Raw genomic sequence first — 17,886 nt, forward strand, 5'->3', positions numbered from 1 at the left:
ACAGGCCTCGCAGGTGTCTTCGCTGTGCTCAGGTGACAGGCACAGGTTGCAGACCAAGTGTTGGTCTGTGTAGGGGTATTTATTGTGGCATTTGGGGCAGAAACGGAACGGGGTCCGTTCCATCGGCGTTCTTCAGCACGCGGTCGGGCCGACCAGGCCCCGACGGGGGATCGAAAAACTACCCCGAAGGGCACCGGAGCTCTTCGATCTTCGATGCGGTGTGGAATCTAAGTACGCCGATCCCGAACGCAACAATACCGACGAAAATCTTCCGAAATTAGCTAATTTTCCGTTCCGAAACTCGGAGCGACAGGAACACGTCCGAACCCGATGGCGGAAAAAAAACAATCGAAGATGGAGTCGACGCCCATGCGCAATGGAGACAAAAGGAGGAGTCACTCGGTCCCGTGACTCGAAAGACTTCTTCGAACAAAAACAACTTGTAACACTCCGGCCCAACACCAGATGGCGAGCTATTGCAGAACATGCGTATCTACAGCGACAGATGCCATCGAACACATGATTAAAGATAAAACAAAGTAATGGGAGAAGGAGAATGAACCATTTGTGGTAGAGGAAGAGTCATGAAAAAAAGGAAAGCTGGAGACCAGAAGGAGGATAGGCAGAGAGAATAAACATAACCAATGGATCCACAGGATCCTGGAAAGAACTAGAGTGCAGAGAATTTTTTGACATTAAGGGGCATTTGTCAAGATGGATTCCACCTCCTGGGAATGTCATTCAGTTGAAAACGTTTGAGTAATCAAGTTTGTGCAGAAATATTCCCCAGAAGAGGTTTCCTCAAATGTATTTTTTCTCCAGAATCACATATAACCACCACTGACCCTGGTGCACTATGATAGCTATGCACAAGCCATTGCCTGAACTCTCACCTAACATACAGAAACCCAAGAATGCCACTTGTGGAATACCTCAAGTCCACTTCACATATTTGGAGAAGGGCAGACAGGAAATATGCATGCCCAGAAATGGCTCAAGGACTCTGCTGGACATTGGCAGATCTTGTGGAGCGATGCAGGATCAGTGCTCCAAGGCAAAGGGAGACCACAGGGAAGCAGGTTAAGTAGCATGAGAAAGTAGACGAGTGTCATTGGGCTTATGTTGAAAGATAAGATACAAATGAGAGTTGTGAGACAGGGTGTGATTTTCACAAGACAAGTAGTTGTATTTAACAAACAAAAATATTGTGAAACAAAGATTGTGGCTTGTGTGATGCCAGGAAGCATGAGATTGTGTAGTAGCGCTGTGACACAGGAGATGTAAGTTTTGGGATGTGTGCAATGAAAATGACACTGTTTGAGAGAAGAATAGTTTTGGGTGACAGAATGAATGATGTGAGACAGTGGGCAAGTGTTAGGAGACCAGGGTAAAGTATTAGGCGATTGTGAGTTTGGAGGTCAATAAACATGAATGCATGTTCATCAGTAAGAAGAATAAATCATGATACAGAATAGGTAGTGAGAAAAGGACAGTCTCGTTAGATAGGGTAGGAGCTTCATGACACAATAAGTGATTATCTTGAGACAAAAGGTGTTTTTTTTTTTTTTTTTTAGACAAAAAGGTAAATGATCTTAAATATCACTCCACACAAATGGGAGAGAAGTACCCTTCTATGACAGTCTGAAATCAATCCAAATTAGCAAAACAAGGGTATTAGAAAAGCAATGCATACTAATGCAGGTGTCTTTCTTGCCCCTAGGCCTCTATTCATCTGCAGAGTGGTTTGTAAAAGGGTTGCTCACTCATTCTGCAGCTGTAAATGAAGACACAGTAAACAGGAGGACAGCACGAAGGACAGAGAAGCACCATTTTCAGAATATGACAGGCAGCACAGAACTTGCTAAGCCAACCTTGCATCAGGCATTTGATTTAAGCAGGTTTCATACAGCTGGAATAGAGATTGCTTCATTGGCCTGGGTTCACTGGATAACAGCTGAAAATTGGTATACAGTTTATTACTGCATTAGTCTGGACTCACCACTATCAATCAGCTGGAAACACCTTTGCAGCAGATTGCAATCTTATCACACACCCTCTCTTGAAACTCTACCTGTCAGTTAGAAGATGCAAGGTAAGCACTCCCTTCTCATGATGAATGGCCCAGTAAGGAATAGAATTCGGGCAGCCTGGATTTCTTCCAATGAAGTCCATTTACAGACGTTAAAAGTGAGCAGGAAAACAAGCCAGCTCGGGTGCACCCATAAAGCTCACACCACAGCTATCCCAGAACAGGATGCGCCACTGGCCTCAGCAAGCAACTTGTTGTCAGGAACCTGAGTTTCCAAAACTCCAGTTCTCTGAGTAGAAGCCATCCATTGGTCTTGTAATTTGGCCTTGTGGTTCGAAGTTATAAATGACAGGTAGGTGTGTAATGTAATATGAAGCAGACAGTCACTAATAAAGCTACTTCTGCATTGGCTTGTGATCTTTAGATAACCAACCTATTCAGTTAGCTAAGACATAGAAGTGTTGTGGACCTACAGGATGAGATGCAGTTGCTGGCCGGGGGTCTCACAGCCACAAAAAGCAGTTTGGGTTTAATTTAAGTGTAGAGTTTTCAAAAAAGGTTGCTGAAATACAGAACATGCTATATCCGACAGAAAGCTTGGCGGGTACTAGATTTCTCCTCTCACCTGACTCTGCTCTAATACAAAAGCATAGAAACACTCAACATGCACATGGAGTGAGATGCAATCTGCCATTCATGCATTATAGTGAGTGTCTGCCCCTTTTCTAAACAGGAACAGCATACTGAAAGGATACACACTTGTAGAAGGGAGATTCTTCCACCTGTTACTTCACCTTTCTTCCTAGTGCGGTGTCAGAAGTAATGGGAAAAAATGCTGACACTCTTCACCATATGCTGTTGTGGGGGCTGAGCCAAAGTGAGTGTCATTGCCCTGTTTTACGTATGCTCTGTGGGTTGATATAGGATGAGACTGATGCTCTCACTGATCAATGAATGAAGAGGATTGACCATTGGTCCATTTACTGTAAATAATTTTAAGTATTGTTACATTTTTGTGAAAACAGGAGGCTAGCGAGAAGCTAAAGCCGTCTCTAGGGCACACCTAAAAAGATAAACCATTTAGAAAGGGCATTAACCTAACAAATGCATGTATGGATCTAAACAAACCGCACAAACAATTAACACTCACCTTGTGAAGCAGCTCTGTTCCAGTGCAGCAAGGCCCTGGGGAATGTCTCATTCTCTCCAATAATACTTGCTTCTTCTGCAGCAACAGCAACAGAAGAATTGTGTAAGAAACATACATGGAGTAGATAAACAAAGTACATTTTTAGTTCCAAAGTCTTAAGGCTTTATTATTTGCAAAAAACACAAGACCATAATACAACGTCCTGGTGCTGTAAATATGCCCTTTAACATTATTACATAATTTGGACGAGTTGTTGAAAAATCTGCAATGCTGCAATCACCACAACTGAGTGACATTAAAGCTAACATACGACAGGGGCCCCAACGATGAATTTATAATAAAAAAAGCTGCAATGAGAACATTATTTGAATAAATCTGAATGTAACCTTAAGTCAAAAGTCAATGAATGAAAATGTCACTTACCCAGTGTACATCTGTTCGTGGCATTAGTCGCTGCAGATTCACATGTTGTGCATAGTCCGCTGTCTGGTGTTGGGTCGGAGTGTTACAAGTTGTTTTTCTTCGAAGAAGTCTTTTCGAGTCACGAGACCGAGGGACTCCTCCTCCTTTGTTCCATTGCGCATGGGCGTCGACTCCATGTTAGATTGTTTTCCCCGCAGAGGGTGAGGTAGGAGTTGTGTATGTTAGTAATAGTGCCCATGCAATGGATTGAATAAGTATGTACCAAATAAGGTTTAAGTAATATATTTACAAATGTACAAATGTTGAAGATAACTTCCAAACGGCTACAGGCTCCCGGGGAGGCGGGTGGGCACATGTGAATCTGCAGCGACTAATGCCACAAACAGATGTACACTGGGTAAGTGACATTTTCAGTTCGATGGCATGTGTAGCTGCAAATACACATGTTGTGCATAGACTAGTAAGCAGTTATCTCCACAAAAGCGGTGGCTCAGCCTGTAGGAGTGGAAGTAGTCTGAAATAAAGTTCTTAGTACGGCTTGACCTACTGTGGCTTGTTGTGCGGATAGCACGTCTACACAGTAGTGCTTAGTAAATGTGTGAGGCGTAGACCATGTGGCTGCCTTACATATCTCGTTCATTGGAATGTTTCCTAGGAAGGCCATGGTAGCGCCTTTCTTTCTGGTTGAATGTGCCCTTGGTGTAATGGGCAGCTCTCTCTTTGCTTTGAGGTAGCAGGTTTGGATGCACTTAACTATCCATCTGGCTATACCTGGCTGTGGGAAGAACACTGGTAGTTCTACTGTTTAATTTAAGTGGAACGGTGAAATAACTTTTGGTAAAAATTTAGGATTGGTTCTTAGGACTACCTTATTTTTGTGTATTTGAATAAAAGGTTCTTGTATAGTAAACGCCTGAATTTCACTTACTCTTCTTAGAGATGTGATGGCAATGAGAAATGCAACCTTCCACGTTAAGAATTGCATTTCGCAAGAGTGCATGGGTTCAAAAGGTGGGCCCATGAGTCTTGTTAAGACGATGTTGAGGTTCCATGAAGGAACAGGTGGTGTTCTTGGTGGTATAATTCTTTTTAGGCCTTCCATAAACGCCTTAATGACAGGTATCCTAAATAGTGAAGTTGAATGGGTAATCTGCAGGTATGCAGATATTGCTGCGAGGTGTATTTTTATGGAAGAGAAGGCTAGATTTGATTTCTGTAAATGTAGTAAGTATCCCACTACATCCTTTGGAGATGCATGTAATGGTTGAACTTGCTTATTATGGCAGTAGCAAACAAATCTTTTCCACTTATTTGTATAGCAATGTCTAGTGGTAGGTTTTCTAGCTTGTTTTATGATCTCCATACATTCTTGTGTAAGGTCTAAGTGTCCGAATTCTAGGACTTCAGGAGCCAAATTGCTAGATTCAGTGATGCTGGATTTGGATGTCTGATCTGTTGTTTGTGTTGTGTTAAAAGATCTGGTCTGTTTGGTAGTTTGACATGAGGCACTACAGAGAGGTCTAGTAGTGTTGTGTACCAAGGTTGTCTTGCCCATGTTGGCGCTATTAGTATGAGTTTGTTTTGACTCAATTTGTTTACCAGATATGGAAGGAGTGGGAGAGGGGGAAAAGCGTAAGCAAATATCCCTGACCAGCTCATCCATAACGCATTGCTCTGAGACTGATCTTGTGGGTACCTGGATGCAAAGTTTCGGCATTTTGCATTTTCCTTTGTTGCAAATAGATCAATTTGTGGTGTTCCCCAATTCTGGAAGTATTTGTTTAGTATTTGGGGGTGTATCTCCCATTCGTGGATCTGTTGGTGATCCCGAGAGAGATTGTCTGCTAACTGGTTCTGAATTCCTGGAATAAATTGTGCTATTAGGCGAATGTGGTTGTGAATCGCCCAATGCCATATTTTTTGTGCCAGGAGACACAACTGTGTTGAGTGTGTCCCTCCCTGTTTGTTTAGGTAATACATTGTTGTCATGTTGTCTGTTTTGACAAGAATGTGTTTGTGGCCTATTATGGGTTGAAATGCTTTTAGCGCTAGAAATACTGCCAATAGTTCTAAGTGATTTGTGTGAAACTGTTTTTGCTGAGTGTCCCATTGTCCTTGGATGCTGTGTTGATTGAGGTGTGCTCCCCACCCTATCATGGAGACATCTGTTATTACATATTGTGGCACTGGGTCTTGGAAAGGCCGCCCTTGGTTTAAATTTATACTGTTCCACCATTGAAGCGAGGTGTATGTTTGGCGGTCTATCAACACCAGATCTAGAAGTTGACCCTGTGCTTGTGACCATTGTGATGCTAGGCACTGTTGTAAGGGCCGCATGTGCAACCTTGCGTTCAGGACAATGGCTATGCATGAGGACATCATGCCTAGTAGTTTCATCACCATTTTGACTTGTATCTTTTGTTTTGGATACATGGTATTTATTACATTGTGAAATGCTTGAACCCTTTGTGGGCTTGGAGTGGTAATCCCTTTTGCTGTGTTGATTGTCGCCCCTAAGTATTGCTGTGTTTGACACGGCAGAAGGTGTGACTTTGTGTAGCTGAGTGAGAAACCTAGATTGTGGAGGATTTCTATGACGTACTTCGTGTGTTGTGAACACCGTTTTAGCGTGTTGGTTTTGATTAAACAATCGTCTAGGTACGGGAACACATGTATTTGCTGCCTTCTGATATGTGCAGCTACTACGGCTAGGCATTTTGTAAAAACTCTTGGCGCAGTGGTTATTCCGAATGGCAACACCTTGAACTGGTAATGTACCCCTTGGAATACAAACCTTAGGTACTTTCTGTGTGAAGGATGTATCGGTATATGGAAATATGCATCCTTTAGGTCTAGTTTTGTCATGTAGTCTTGTTGTTTGAGCAGTGGGATTACGTCCTGTAATGTCACCATGTGAAAGTGATCTGATTTGATGTATGTATTTAATGTTCTGAGATCTAGTATAGGTCTCAGACTCTTGTCTTTTTTGGGTATGAGAAAGTACAGAGAGTAAACTCCTGTCCCTTTTTGTTGGTTTGGTACTAATTCTATTGCTTCTTTTTGTAGCAATGCCTGAACTTCTAGTCCTAGAAGATCTATATGTTGTTTTGACATATTGTGTGTTTTCGGTGGGACGTTTGGAGGGAATTTGAGAAATTCTATGCAATAACCATGCTGGATAATTGCTAGGACCCAAGTGTCTGTTGTTATTTCCTCCCAATGTTTGTAAAACTTGGTTAGTCTCCCCCCCCACAGATGTTCTGTGTTGGGGATTTGTGACTTGGAAGTCACTGCTTGTTTTGAGGAGTTTTGGGACTTTGGAACTTCCCTCTATTCTTTTGGAATTGTCCCCCTTTATATTGTCCCCGAAAACTTCCCCGCTGATACTGGCTCTGGTAAGTGGGTCTTGTTTGTGAGGTTGTGGGTTCTGTGCTTTGTCCTCGAAACCCCCCTCTAAACTGTGTTTTTCGAAATGTGCCTCTGCTCTGTGGGGAGTAGAGTGCGCCCATGGCTTTGACCGTGTCAGTGTCTTTCTTAAGTTTTTCGATCGCAGTGTCCACCTCCGGCCCAAACAACTGCTGTCCGTTGAATGGCATATTCAGCACAGCTTGCTGTATTTCTGGTTTAAATCCTGATGTACGCAGCCATGCATGTCTCCTTATTGTTACTGCTGTGTTGACAGTTCTAGCAGCTGTGTCTGCAGCATCCATTGCTGACCGTATCTGATTGTTGGAGATACTCTGTCCTTCTTCTACTACCTGCTGCGCTCTCTTTTGGAACTCCTTGGGCAAATGTTCTATAAAGTGTTGCATTTCGTCCCAATGGGCCCTATCGTATCTGGCCAACAAAGCCTGTGAATTGGCAATACGCCACTGGTTTGCTGCCTGTGCCGCCACCCTCTTGCCTGCTGCGTCGAATTTTCGACTTTCTTTATCTGGAGGTGGTGCATCTCCTGAAGTATGTGAGTTCGCTCTTTTGCGCGCTGCCCCTACTACAACTGAGTCCGGTGTTAGCTGTTGTGTGATGTACACGGGGTCTGTTGGTGGCGGTTTATATTTTTTCTCCACTCTTGGAGTAATGGCCCTTCCTTTTACAGGCTCTTCAAACACTTGTTTGGAGTGTTTTAGCATTCCGGGTAGCATAGGAAGACTGATACTGGCTGTGTGTGGATGACAGTGTGTTAAAAAGAAAGTCGTCTTCGATGGGCTCAGCATGCAGGCTGACATTATGAAATGCTGCTGCTCTTGATACCACCTGTGCGTAGGCTGTACTATCCTCTGGTGGCGACGGTCTAGCTGGATAACATTCAGGACTATTATCGGACACTGGTGCGTCATAAAGGTCCCATGCGTCAGGGTCATCTTGACTCATTCCTGTATGAGTTGGGGATTGCATCATTGGTGGAGTGGCTACCGGTGATGGTTGCGGAGAGCATTGTGGAGATGGTGGCGGGGTTACCTGTTTAGCCACCTTTGCCTGTGGCTGCTTGTCTTTTTCTTGGAAGGCAAGTTTGTGTTTCATTTTAATCGGAGGGAGAGTACTGATCTTCCCGGTTTCTTTTTGGATATGGAGCCTTCTTTGTGTATAGTCTGGCTCTATTGTTTCCAATTCCTGTCCAAATCTATGTCTCTTCATTTGTGTGGACAGTCCTTGTTCCTCAGTGTAAGAACTTTTTTTCGGTTCAGAGGCCGGATGTTTCGGTATCAAAACCTTTTCGGCTGCTTTTTTCGGTTCCGACGAAACCTTCTTTACTTTCGGCGTCGTGGTCTCTCGGTGCCGACCCATTTCGGTGCCGCTATCTCAGTGCCGAACCTGCTCGGAGCCACTATCTCGGGCCCGAGATTGCTGTGTGGCGGTATCTCGACCGGAGTCGGATGACTTCGCCACCAGCGTGCCCTTTTTCGGTGCCGATGATCGGTCATCTATTTTTCGGGTTAAGCCATGGCTTGTTGACGGTGGCGTCCCCTGGGCTTTAGTGTTTTTTTCGTGAGTTTTGTGTTTCGACGTCTTACTCACGGTTTTCGGCGTTTCTTCGGGATCGATCTCATCCGAGTCCGATTCCTGGATGGAGAATGTTTCTTCCTCCTCCTCGAAACGCTCTTGTCCTGTCGGTGCCGACGCCATTTGCAGTCTCCTTGCTCTTCGGTCTCTTAGTGTCTTCCTGGACCGAAACGCTCGACAGGCTTCACAAGTATCTTCCTTGTGTTCCGGCGACAAACACAAGTTACAGACCAGATGCTGATCTGTATATGGATACTTGTTATGGCATTTTGGGCAGAAGCGGAATGGGGTCCGTTCCATCAGCCTTGAAGAGACACGTGGCCGGGCCGACCAGGCCCCGACGGGGGATCGAAAAAACGCGAAGGGCCACCGGAGCTCTTCAAAAGTCGGTGTCAATCTGTTGTAACTAACCCGATACCGAACGCAAACAATACCGATGATTTTTCCGAGATTCTAACTAACTTTCCGACCCGAAACACGGAGCGAAAAGGAACACGTCCAAACCCGATGGCGGAAAAAAAACAATCTAAGATGGAGTCAACGCCCATGCGCAATGGAGCCGAAATGGGAGGAGTCCCTCGGTCTCGTGACTCGAAAAGACTTCTTCGAAGAAAAACAACTTGTAACACTCCGAGCCCAACACCAGATGGCGGGATGTGCACAGCATGTGTATCTGCAGCTACACATGCCATCGAACACACACATATATATATATATATATATATATATATATACATACACACACACACACACTAGTAATCAGAAGTAGACATGGAAAAGGTTAGAAAACAATGCAAATAGTATAACAATAGTGACCCTAGGGGGAGCGAAAACAATATACAAAAAAAATGGAATGTGAATAAGGTACCGCCACCTAGGTAAGTAAAATGTGTAGAGGGGAGCTGGGAGTACCAGAAAACCAGAGGTGTAACAGTACCCCCCCCCCCTTCCAGGAGTAAAACACTGGATTTTCCCTAAACCACCAAAAAGGAGGAAAAGAAGAAAAAGATACCCAGAGAAGACTGCAAGAAAACCAGCTGTAGATTTCTGAAGAAAGAAGACCTGTGGAGAGAGAGGACCAGGTCCAAGAGTCACAGTGAAGTCCAGGGGGGAGTAGGAAATACTAATAACCCCGCTGTAGTTGAGTTGGTTGACGGTGATGAAGAACAGGTCTGCACTGTAGCCCTGGAGCAGGGGACCTTCATCGTCGCAGAGAGTCCACAGGAGCAGAGGCATCACCCACAGGGGTCCCCACAGGGACACAGGAGTCAGAGAAGAGGCCCACGCAGCACTACAAAAGAGGATCCCACGCCGCCAGAGAACCACGCAGGAGGTTGGGTTTTGCAGGAAGGAGTGCTGGGGGCTGGGGCTGTACGTCGTCTGAAGATCCCTTGGAGGAGATGCAAACAAGCCTTGGCAGCTGCAAGAGACGCAGAGCACAGGGGGTACTGTCCTGAGTGGGACGGCGAGTGCTTACCTCCACCAAAGTTAGACAGCTGGCCGAGAGGACCATGAGGACTACTCCAGAGCACCATCTGTGATGCAGGATCCATGCAGCACAAGTTAAGTGGAGATCCAAGCAGCCGGTTGTCGCCTGCTCTAGGTGCCTGCGGTTGCAGGAGAGCGACTCCTCCACTCCAAGGGAGATTCCATCTTCTTCTTGTGCAGGCTGAAGAGTTGTAGTCTTCTGAGGATGCACAGCGAGGGAAATGTTGCAAAGCTGGCAGGAGCCCTGGAAACAATGTTGCAGAAGAGTCTTTTCTTCTTGGAGGCAGCTTGTCGGGTCCTGGAGGGTCCAGTCGCAGTCAGAGGCCAGAAGGCGAAGTAGAAGTTGCAGAGGAGTCCTGCTGGAATCTTGCAAGCCGAATCTGAGGACCCACCCAAAAGAGAGACCCTAAATAGCTCTGAAAGGGGGATTGGTCACCTAACCAGGTAAGCACCTATCAGGAGGGGCCTCTGACGTCACAAGCCTGGCCACTCAGTTGCTCCCAGAGTTCCCTGCCAAACTTGCAAACAAGATGGCAGAACTCAACGACCCTCTGGAGGAGCTCTGGTACTCCCCTTTCCATTGTCCAGTTTTTTGCCAGAGCAGAGACTGGGGTCCCTGAACCGGTGTGGACTGGTTTATGCACGGAGGGCACTAAGTGTGCCCTTCAAAGCAAACTAGTGGCTTGAGGAGGCTACCCCTCCCAAGCCAGTCACACCTATTTCCACAGGGCGAGGGCGTTAACTTCTTCTCCCAAAGGAAATCCTTTGGTCTGCCTTTCTGGACTTGATCAGATCAAGCAGCAGGAGAGCAGAAACCTGTCCGAGGGGTGGCAGCAGTTGGGCTGCCTGGAAAACCCTGTAAGACTGGTGGGAGCAATGCTCGGGTCCTCTAAAGTGCCCCCAGAGGGCATGGAATCATACTTCCAATACTTGCAACAGTATTAGTGTATGATTCCGACATGTTTGACACCAAGCATGCCCAGGTTCGGAGATATCTTTATGTAGCTGGACATGGGTAGTGACCGATGTCCAGTACACGTGTAAAATGGCGTACCCACACTCACAAAGTTCAGGAAATGGATCTGGAGTTTGTGTGGGCACCTCTGCTAGTGCAGGGGTGCCTTCGCACACAGGTACCTGCACCCTGCCCTCTGGGCTGAGAAGGACTACCATAGGGGTGACTTGTAGTGAGCTGTAGTGAAAATGGGTGCATGCACCAGTTTCAGGCAGGCTGTAATGACATGCCTGCAGAACCCTTCGCATGGGATCCCTATGGGTGGCAGAATAACTGCTGCAGCCCATAGGGATCCCCTGGAACCCCTAATTCCCTGGGTACCTAGGTACCATATACTAGGGACTTACATGTGGGGAGGCGGGGGGCAGTATGCCAATTGTGGGGAGAAAATAATCAATTTATAGGAGAGAGTCGAACTACTGGGGTCCTGGTTAGCAGGAATCCAGTAGACACAGTCAAACACACTGACAAACAGGCTAAAAAGTGTGTGTGTATGTGTGTGTGTGGGGGGGGGGGGGGGATAACCATGCTAGAAAGAGGCAACTTTCCTACAGGAACTCCGTTGCTTTGAGCTTTAAGGTTGGATTGGATACTGGTCGGTGGTTAAAAGTGATCTGAGAGTGAAAATATACTAAGCAGGAGTTCAGTTGAGGCTTGGCCTCCCAGTGGTTCTCGATAACCTTCAAGAATTGCAGCAACTAGACACTATTTGTCCTTTGCTTTGTTAAAGTTCCTGACAGTGCTGTACTTGAGGGAGAAGCACATTTCTAATTAATTATTCTTGCATACAGTAAACCCCCCCCCCCCTTTTTTTTTTTTAAGAAACTGTGACTTGCAACGAGAAGCCCAGGTCATATATAGTGGAGCCTTCCTACCAGTCCCAATTTTGCTTCTGTATGGAAATCCCACAACACCACAAATCCAACTACCTGTCGCGTACATAGAATTAGAAAGAGGCACTCCAATGGAGGGTGTTGCAGTGCTACTGCCTCTCAAGCTGTACTTCGGGTGAAGCGAAAACATGGTGCGGATCCTGTTGTGAGGCTCTAGTTTTAGCTTGTAAGCGGTCTTGCTTGGGTTCAGAAGCAAGTCCTGATCAGCCACTGCCTGCTGCAGACAAGGTTAAAAAGACTGTTTTCAAGCTGGCAGCCACCACAGGTGAGCGTAAAACTAGCATAGCTATCAGTAGTCTGTAACATCGTTTTGGGATCACTGTCTTGCTTTGTTATATTTTGATATGCTGTTTGTATGATTTATTTTGCCATCACCAACTTGTACAAAGATAGTGACTTATGCATTGTAGAGATGCCTCTGTACTTCCACTTGCCATTCTCCAACTATCTCCACTGCCATTCTTGAGACCTGGACGTTTGTAGCAGTGTATGCATTTTGAGCGCTCTCCAAAAAAACGTTGTGATATATCGTATATCTCGCCGACCTTTAAGGTAATTCCTTTAGGTTTTACTACGTTGACAGTCTTGTGCATTTCCTGTGTATATTCGCAATCTGAAGAGCTACCGCTTATGTAACCTGCATGACTGCAGCCTTAGTTCTTTCACTAAACATGTAGCTCATTGTCACCCTCTGTCTAGTTTAACCCTTGGGTGGGTTTATAGATCCAGTCTATCACGTTTTGCAATACCAATTCAAGAGCTGCAGAGCTCTCAAATTGTAAGACGCATTAGAAGTGAGAACTTATTAACACAGTTGAAGTCAACACAAGAAGTGATATGAGAAAAAGGCTAAATGTATGTAGAACACCAAAACATTACTAATGTGGACAAATGGCTAGTAAGATTAGTGGAGCAACATTCTTATAAATCAAAAGTGGCCCCTTAACAATTAAAATGACCTGTAGGAGAGCTCCCTATTCTAGAGGCAATTTAAAAAAAAAAAAAAACAGTTTTGAAAAATTCCATAGGCAGACTACAGTGCTGAAGAGTACTGTTTCTGACTTAACCAAACTTTCTTTTTTTTCTTTTTTATTAAACAACGGTTATATTTTTATTTTGTTAAATCCATGATTAGAATACCTTTGTCAGCGTCATGCCAATTATTTTCTTGGTATAAAAAGGAAGTATGTCAGAACAGGGATTTACATTCCCCACCCGCCAAAAAAAAAAGTAACATAATGGGGAGCCTTGGACAATGGCCAATAGGTCAAAGGAGCCATGGGCCAAAAATACATTGGGAACCACTGAGCTAGAGAATTTCTTTTTGTGTAATTCTCTTTATTCATTCTTGTATTGAATTATGGCTTAATCACCAAGGAAGCATCATAAGTAGTAGAAAACATATTCAAATGTTCTATTTGGATGAGGAATAACCAGCCTGTCCTTCAATTGCTTACCATACTAGTTCTCAAACCCCATCAGTCCGCTAGCCTCTGTGCTGCTTAACAGTTTCAAGATGTTTGCTCAAAGGTACAGAATGCTCCACTCTTCTCAATCAAAAATACCCAATGTTCCCCAATAATGAGGGAGCAAAGTGCTTGGGAGGCCACTGCACATCACCCCACATACTAGTTTCCACTTCACCTTGAAGCGCATATTTAATGCTCATTTTTTGCTAGAATGGACTAAAAGTCTATGGAACCATTGAGTAAGTGGCAGTGAGTCTTTTTTCTTCCAGTTATAAGCTACGGTCAGTTTTGCAACACCCAAAATGTGCTGGACTGTGTGCCAATCAAGTTTTGACATTGCTTAAAAATTTCTCTGGTTTCTGGCCTAGGATTATCAGCTCTGAAGGGATAGGGAGTAGGTAGCCCAATAGCCATCGACCCAAACACCCTCAAAAAGGGACTGACCACTCAATAGTGCCACCAGGTATACAGCGAATCGCTTAGGGCCCTGTAGCCTCTCCAGCATTTAGAATTTGGGAACATTCTATGTAAGCAAAGAGTACAGAACCGCCATATTACAATTTATACTGGACTTCTCTGCCAAACACCAACAGTGAGGTAGAGTGTATTTCGCTACCCAGCCTCTTCCATTGCCTATGTGAGATGTGCTTGCCAAAATTAATTTCGTGAATGGGTGGTCTGCTATTCCAGACACCCACTTGTCCTGGTGATATGCTCCTCCGTGATGCAGAGACTAATAAGAATCTCACAGATTTGGTATTTCGCAACTTGACAGAAGCATCTGGGGAGCTTATCTTCCAGACCCCGTTCCTCCATCTGAACATCAATTTGTAATCCCTCTCTGGATTTCTTTGGGAATACTTGGGGAAGTGATATGAAAAAGATCAATAGAGGACTCTGACAGAAAGTGATTCACTACAAAGTACTGCTGCTATTTAATAGAGTGACCAATAAAAATACTGTAACATGGCCTTTAAATAGACAAGCACTCTCACTGAAACACCATTTCGTATGGGAACGTAACAAATATTAAGAATTCCCACTGCTCTTTAAACGCCATGTTGATCAGATAGATGTTTATCAAAGAAGGAATAAAGGTAGGAAGAATATTACACTACAGTGTCATCCCCCTCATACTTTCATTTTACCTAATGTCACAGTTTAGACTGTTGCTTTCAAATGCCAGACAGACAAGACCGAATGCTCATAAATCACACAAGGTCCCCTGAAGCCTCTGGCATATATTCCAGTAGTTAAACAATAAATAGTAAACAAATTAACCACATATTTATTAAAAACATACTAAATACCTCATTTTACTCATAGTCATAGGTGCATCTGCCAAAATTAACTGGGTAAAATAAATGCTAAATTCACAAACGAAGATTCAGTAGGCTATTTTTCACTTGTCACACCACTTCCCACACAAAACAGAAAGGTAGACATCTTAAATTAGTGCCTTACTTTGATCAAGGATGAATGCTGCATTGCTCTGTGCCACCTCATAGCCTTGCTCTGCCAGCAGGAGATACTGAACCACTGCAGAGTTGGGAATACCATCTTTGTAGTTGTTATATGCTGTCATGAGCCTCTCGGACCAGCGACCTCTCTCACAAACATTCTTGAACAGCTGTACAAAACAAAATAAAAAAATTTTAATTTCTCAAACGCTTTACATTTCACTGCACATCAAAATATTTAGTTGTTTTAACTTTTTTGAAAGACAATCCATAAAAGGACCAAACATGGATTATTTTAAGATGGTGAGCAAGGCCAAATTCAAAAACAGCTCCAGTATTACCTGAGACAAGACAGAAAAAGGTCTTGACACTAGCAAGCATGATATTATTAAGATTTAGCCCAAACCAAACTCCAGAACTGCAAAAAGGAACTGGCAGTCATTGCAACATGTGCATCTTAGCCAAACCAGATACTCACAGTAATGCAGACACTTACTTTCAGGAAGAGACTTGCTTACCTCCACCGCTGTGTGGCAGGATCTCATGACCCCTGTACCTGTGGCATGCATCTGTGCCAGGTTGTAAAATGCAAGAATATGGCCACCTTGAGAGGCTAAGTTGAAGTACTTCAGAGCTTGCTTGTAGTCCCTTTTTACTCCAACACCATCTAAAATGAAGAACAGCACAAATTGTAGATTTTTTTTTTGTTTTACTTTCCTGGGGATAAAACGGAACCCTGTAAATATTATGCCTGTAAATATTATGTTAATTGTTTTTACATTAATGTATTCTCCAAAGCCTCTAGTCTGCATGCAGAAGCACCAAAACCACATACATCGTTCCACTCCTTTAAGGATTTCTGGCCATCATTGTTGGAAATGGCCCTTTTTGCAGGGTCATCCCCAGTCTTTTAGCCTCCTTCCTCCAATTTTTTCTGACCTGTTTGTGTTGGCTTCAGGACTCTAGCACTGGTTAGCAGTGGTAAAGTGCCCAAAGTGCATATGCCCTCTGTGTAAATTGTACTGCTGATTGGTTTATCCATGATTGGCATATTTGATTTACTGGTAAGTCCCTAGTAAAGTGCACTAGGGGCGCCCAGGTCCTGTAAATCAAATGCTACTAGTGGGCCTGCAGCACTGCTTGTACCACCCACATTAGTAGCCCTGTAAACATGGCTCAGACCTGCCACTGCAGTGTCTGTGTGTGCAGTTTTAAACTGCCAAATCGACTTGGACAGTGTACCCACTTGCCAGGCCTAACCCTTCCCTTCTACTACATGTCAAGAACCACTAGGGTAGGCCCTAGAAAGCCCCATGGGGCAGGGTGCAGTGTATGTTTAAGGTAGGACATACACTAGTGTGTTTTATATGTCCTAACTGTGAAATAATGCCAAATTCGGTTTTCACTGTGCAAGGCCTATCACTCTCATAGGTTAACATGGGGGCTGCCTTTAAATATCCTTAAAGCGCAGATTCCCATTGAGAGCAGATGAAAATCTGGAGTTTAGGGTCTCTGAACTCACAATTTAAAAATACATCTTTTAGTGATTTCTTTTTTAAACTGTCGGTTTGAAAATGCCACTTTTAGAAAGTAGGCATTTTCTTGCTTATACCATTCTGTGACTCTGCCTGTTTGTGGATTTTCTGTCTGGGTCAGTTTGACAGTTGGGCTGTTTTGCACCTCTCTAGACAGTGACACAAAAGGGGGCAGGGGTGCAGCCTGCATATCCAGAAGAGCCAACTGAGTTAGAGGGGAGGGAGGAGTGGTCGTTCACACCTGAAAGGTCTGTGCCTGCCCTCACACAATGCAGTCTCTGACCCCCTAGTGTGCGTCTGGGGCCTGGCCTGGCCAAGGAAGGATCTTGTAAACACTTGAGACTTTGCTTTGAGGTTTGCCAACTTCAAAGGCAGAACTGGGTATAAGAAGAAGACGCAAAACCCCACACTTTTAGAATCTTTCTGGAATCAAGAGGAACATCTGCAAGGAGAAGAGCTGAAGGAGGAGTACTATCCCTTTCCTGTGCTGCTTTGCTGGACTGGCCTGCAGTTGCTGCTTCTGCCTGAAAAGAGTGCAAAGGGTGAACTCTGCTGTGTGTCCTGCTTGAGAAAATTCTCCATGGGCTTGGAGTAGAGCTTGCCTCCTGTTGGAAGTCTCAGGGACACCAAAGACCTCAGTTTCCTCGACGTGCAGCACTGGGAACTGTGTGTTTTTTGCTGTTCAAGAGAAGAAACGACTGTGACGCCACCAATGACGCCGCTGGCCCGCACCGTGACCTGCCAACGCCACACGGAGTCGCATTGCCCCGCGACCCTGGTCTCCCTGATGCAGTCATCGGACGACTTTACCAAGCCGCTGCTTGCACCGTGACCTGTGGGCCCCGCACTCCGGCATTGCCTGCTCACACCGCCGCCTGGGCATCCCCGGCGCTGCCACTCCTGCTGACACCGGTGCAGCTGCCTGCACGGTGGCCAGTGGACACCGCTCGTGAGGTACACCAAGCACCATCCCGCATTGCAGCCCCAGTCCACCGGCGCCAGCACCATGGACTCCTGTCGTCCCTAGGCACCCTGCCTGCACCGTGGCATGTGGACACTGCTCGGTCACGAAGCACAGTCCCGTCCCGCACCGCTGGCTTGGGCCTACCGACAACAGAGCTTCAGCCACGATGACACCGCTGCCTGCACTGTGGACACCGCACGTCGCACCGCCCGATTCACACCGCAGCCCAGGTCTCACCAACGCCGACACTGAGCCACTGCCTGCACCGTGACCTGTGGGCACCACACGTTGCATCGTCCCGCTCCGCACCGCAGCCCTGACGCCATACATACTGGCGCACCTGACTATCAGCCATGAGTTTAATCCGCAATGCATGTGACCACAAGGGCCCGACGACTCCAGAACCGACACCACAATGTCAGCGACACCACTCTCCGGAGCCCACCGCGAGGATCACGA

General features: G+C 45.3%; 1 protein-coding gene across 1 annotated transcript in view; it reads right to left on the minus strand.

Annotated features, from left to right (window-relative positions):
* The window catches only part of SEL1L (SEL1L adaptor subunit of SYVN1 ubiquitin ligase), a 299,522-nt gene that overhangs the window by 106,677 nt on the left and 174,959 nt on the right, over positions 1-17,886 (minus strand). Inside the window, exons 16-18 of the mRNA XM_069208115.1 lie at positions 15,447-15,595; positions 14,933-15,098; positions 3,180-3,254 (exon numbers count right to left, since the gene is read on the minus strand). Coding sequence (XP_069064216.1) covers positions 3,180-3,254; positions 14,933-15,098; positions 15,447-15,595 — 390 coding nt within the window. The remainder of the gene's footprint in view (positions 1-3,179; positions 3,255-14,932; positions 15,099-15,446; positions 15,596-17,886) is intronic.

Source organism: Pleurodeles waltl, chromosome 9 (genome assembly GCF_031143425.1).
Source record: "Pleurodeles waltl isolate 20211129_DDA chromosome 9, aPleWal1.hap1.20221129, whole genome shotgun sequence".
Taxonomy (NCBI): Eukaryota; Metazoa; Chordata; class Amphibia; order Caudata; family Salamandridae; genus Pleurodeles; species Pleurodeles waltl.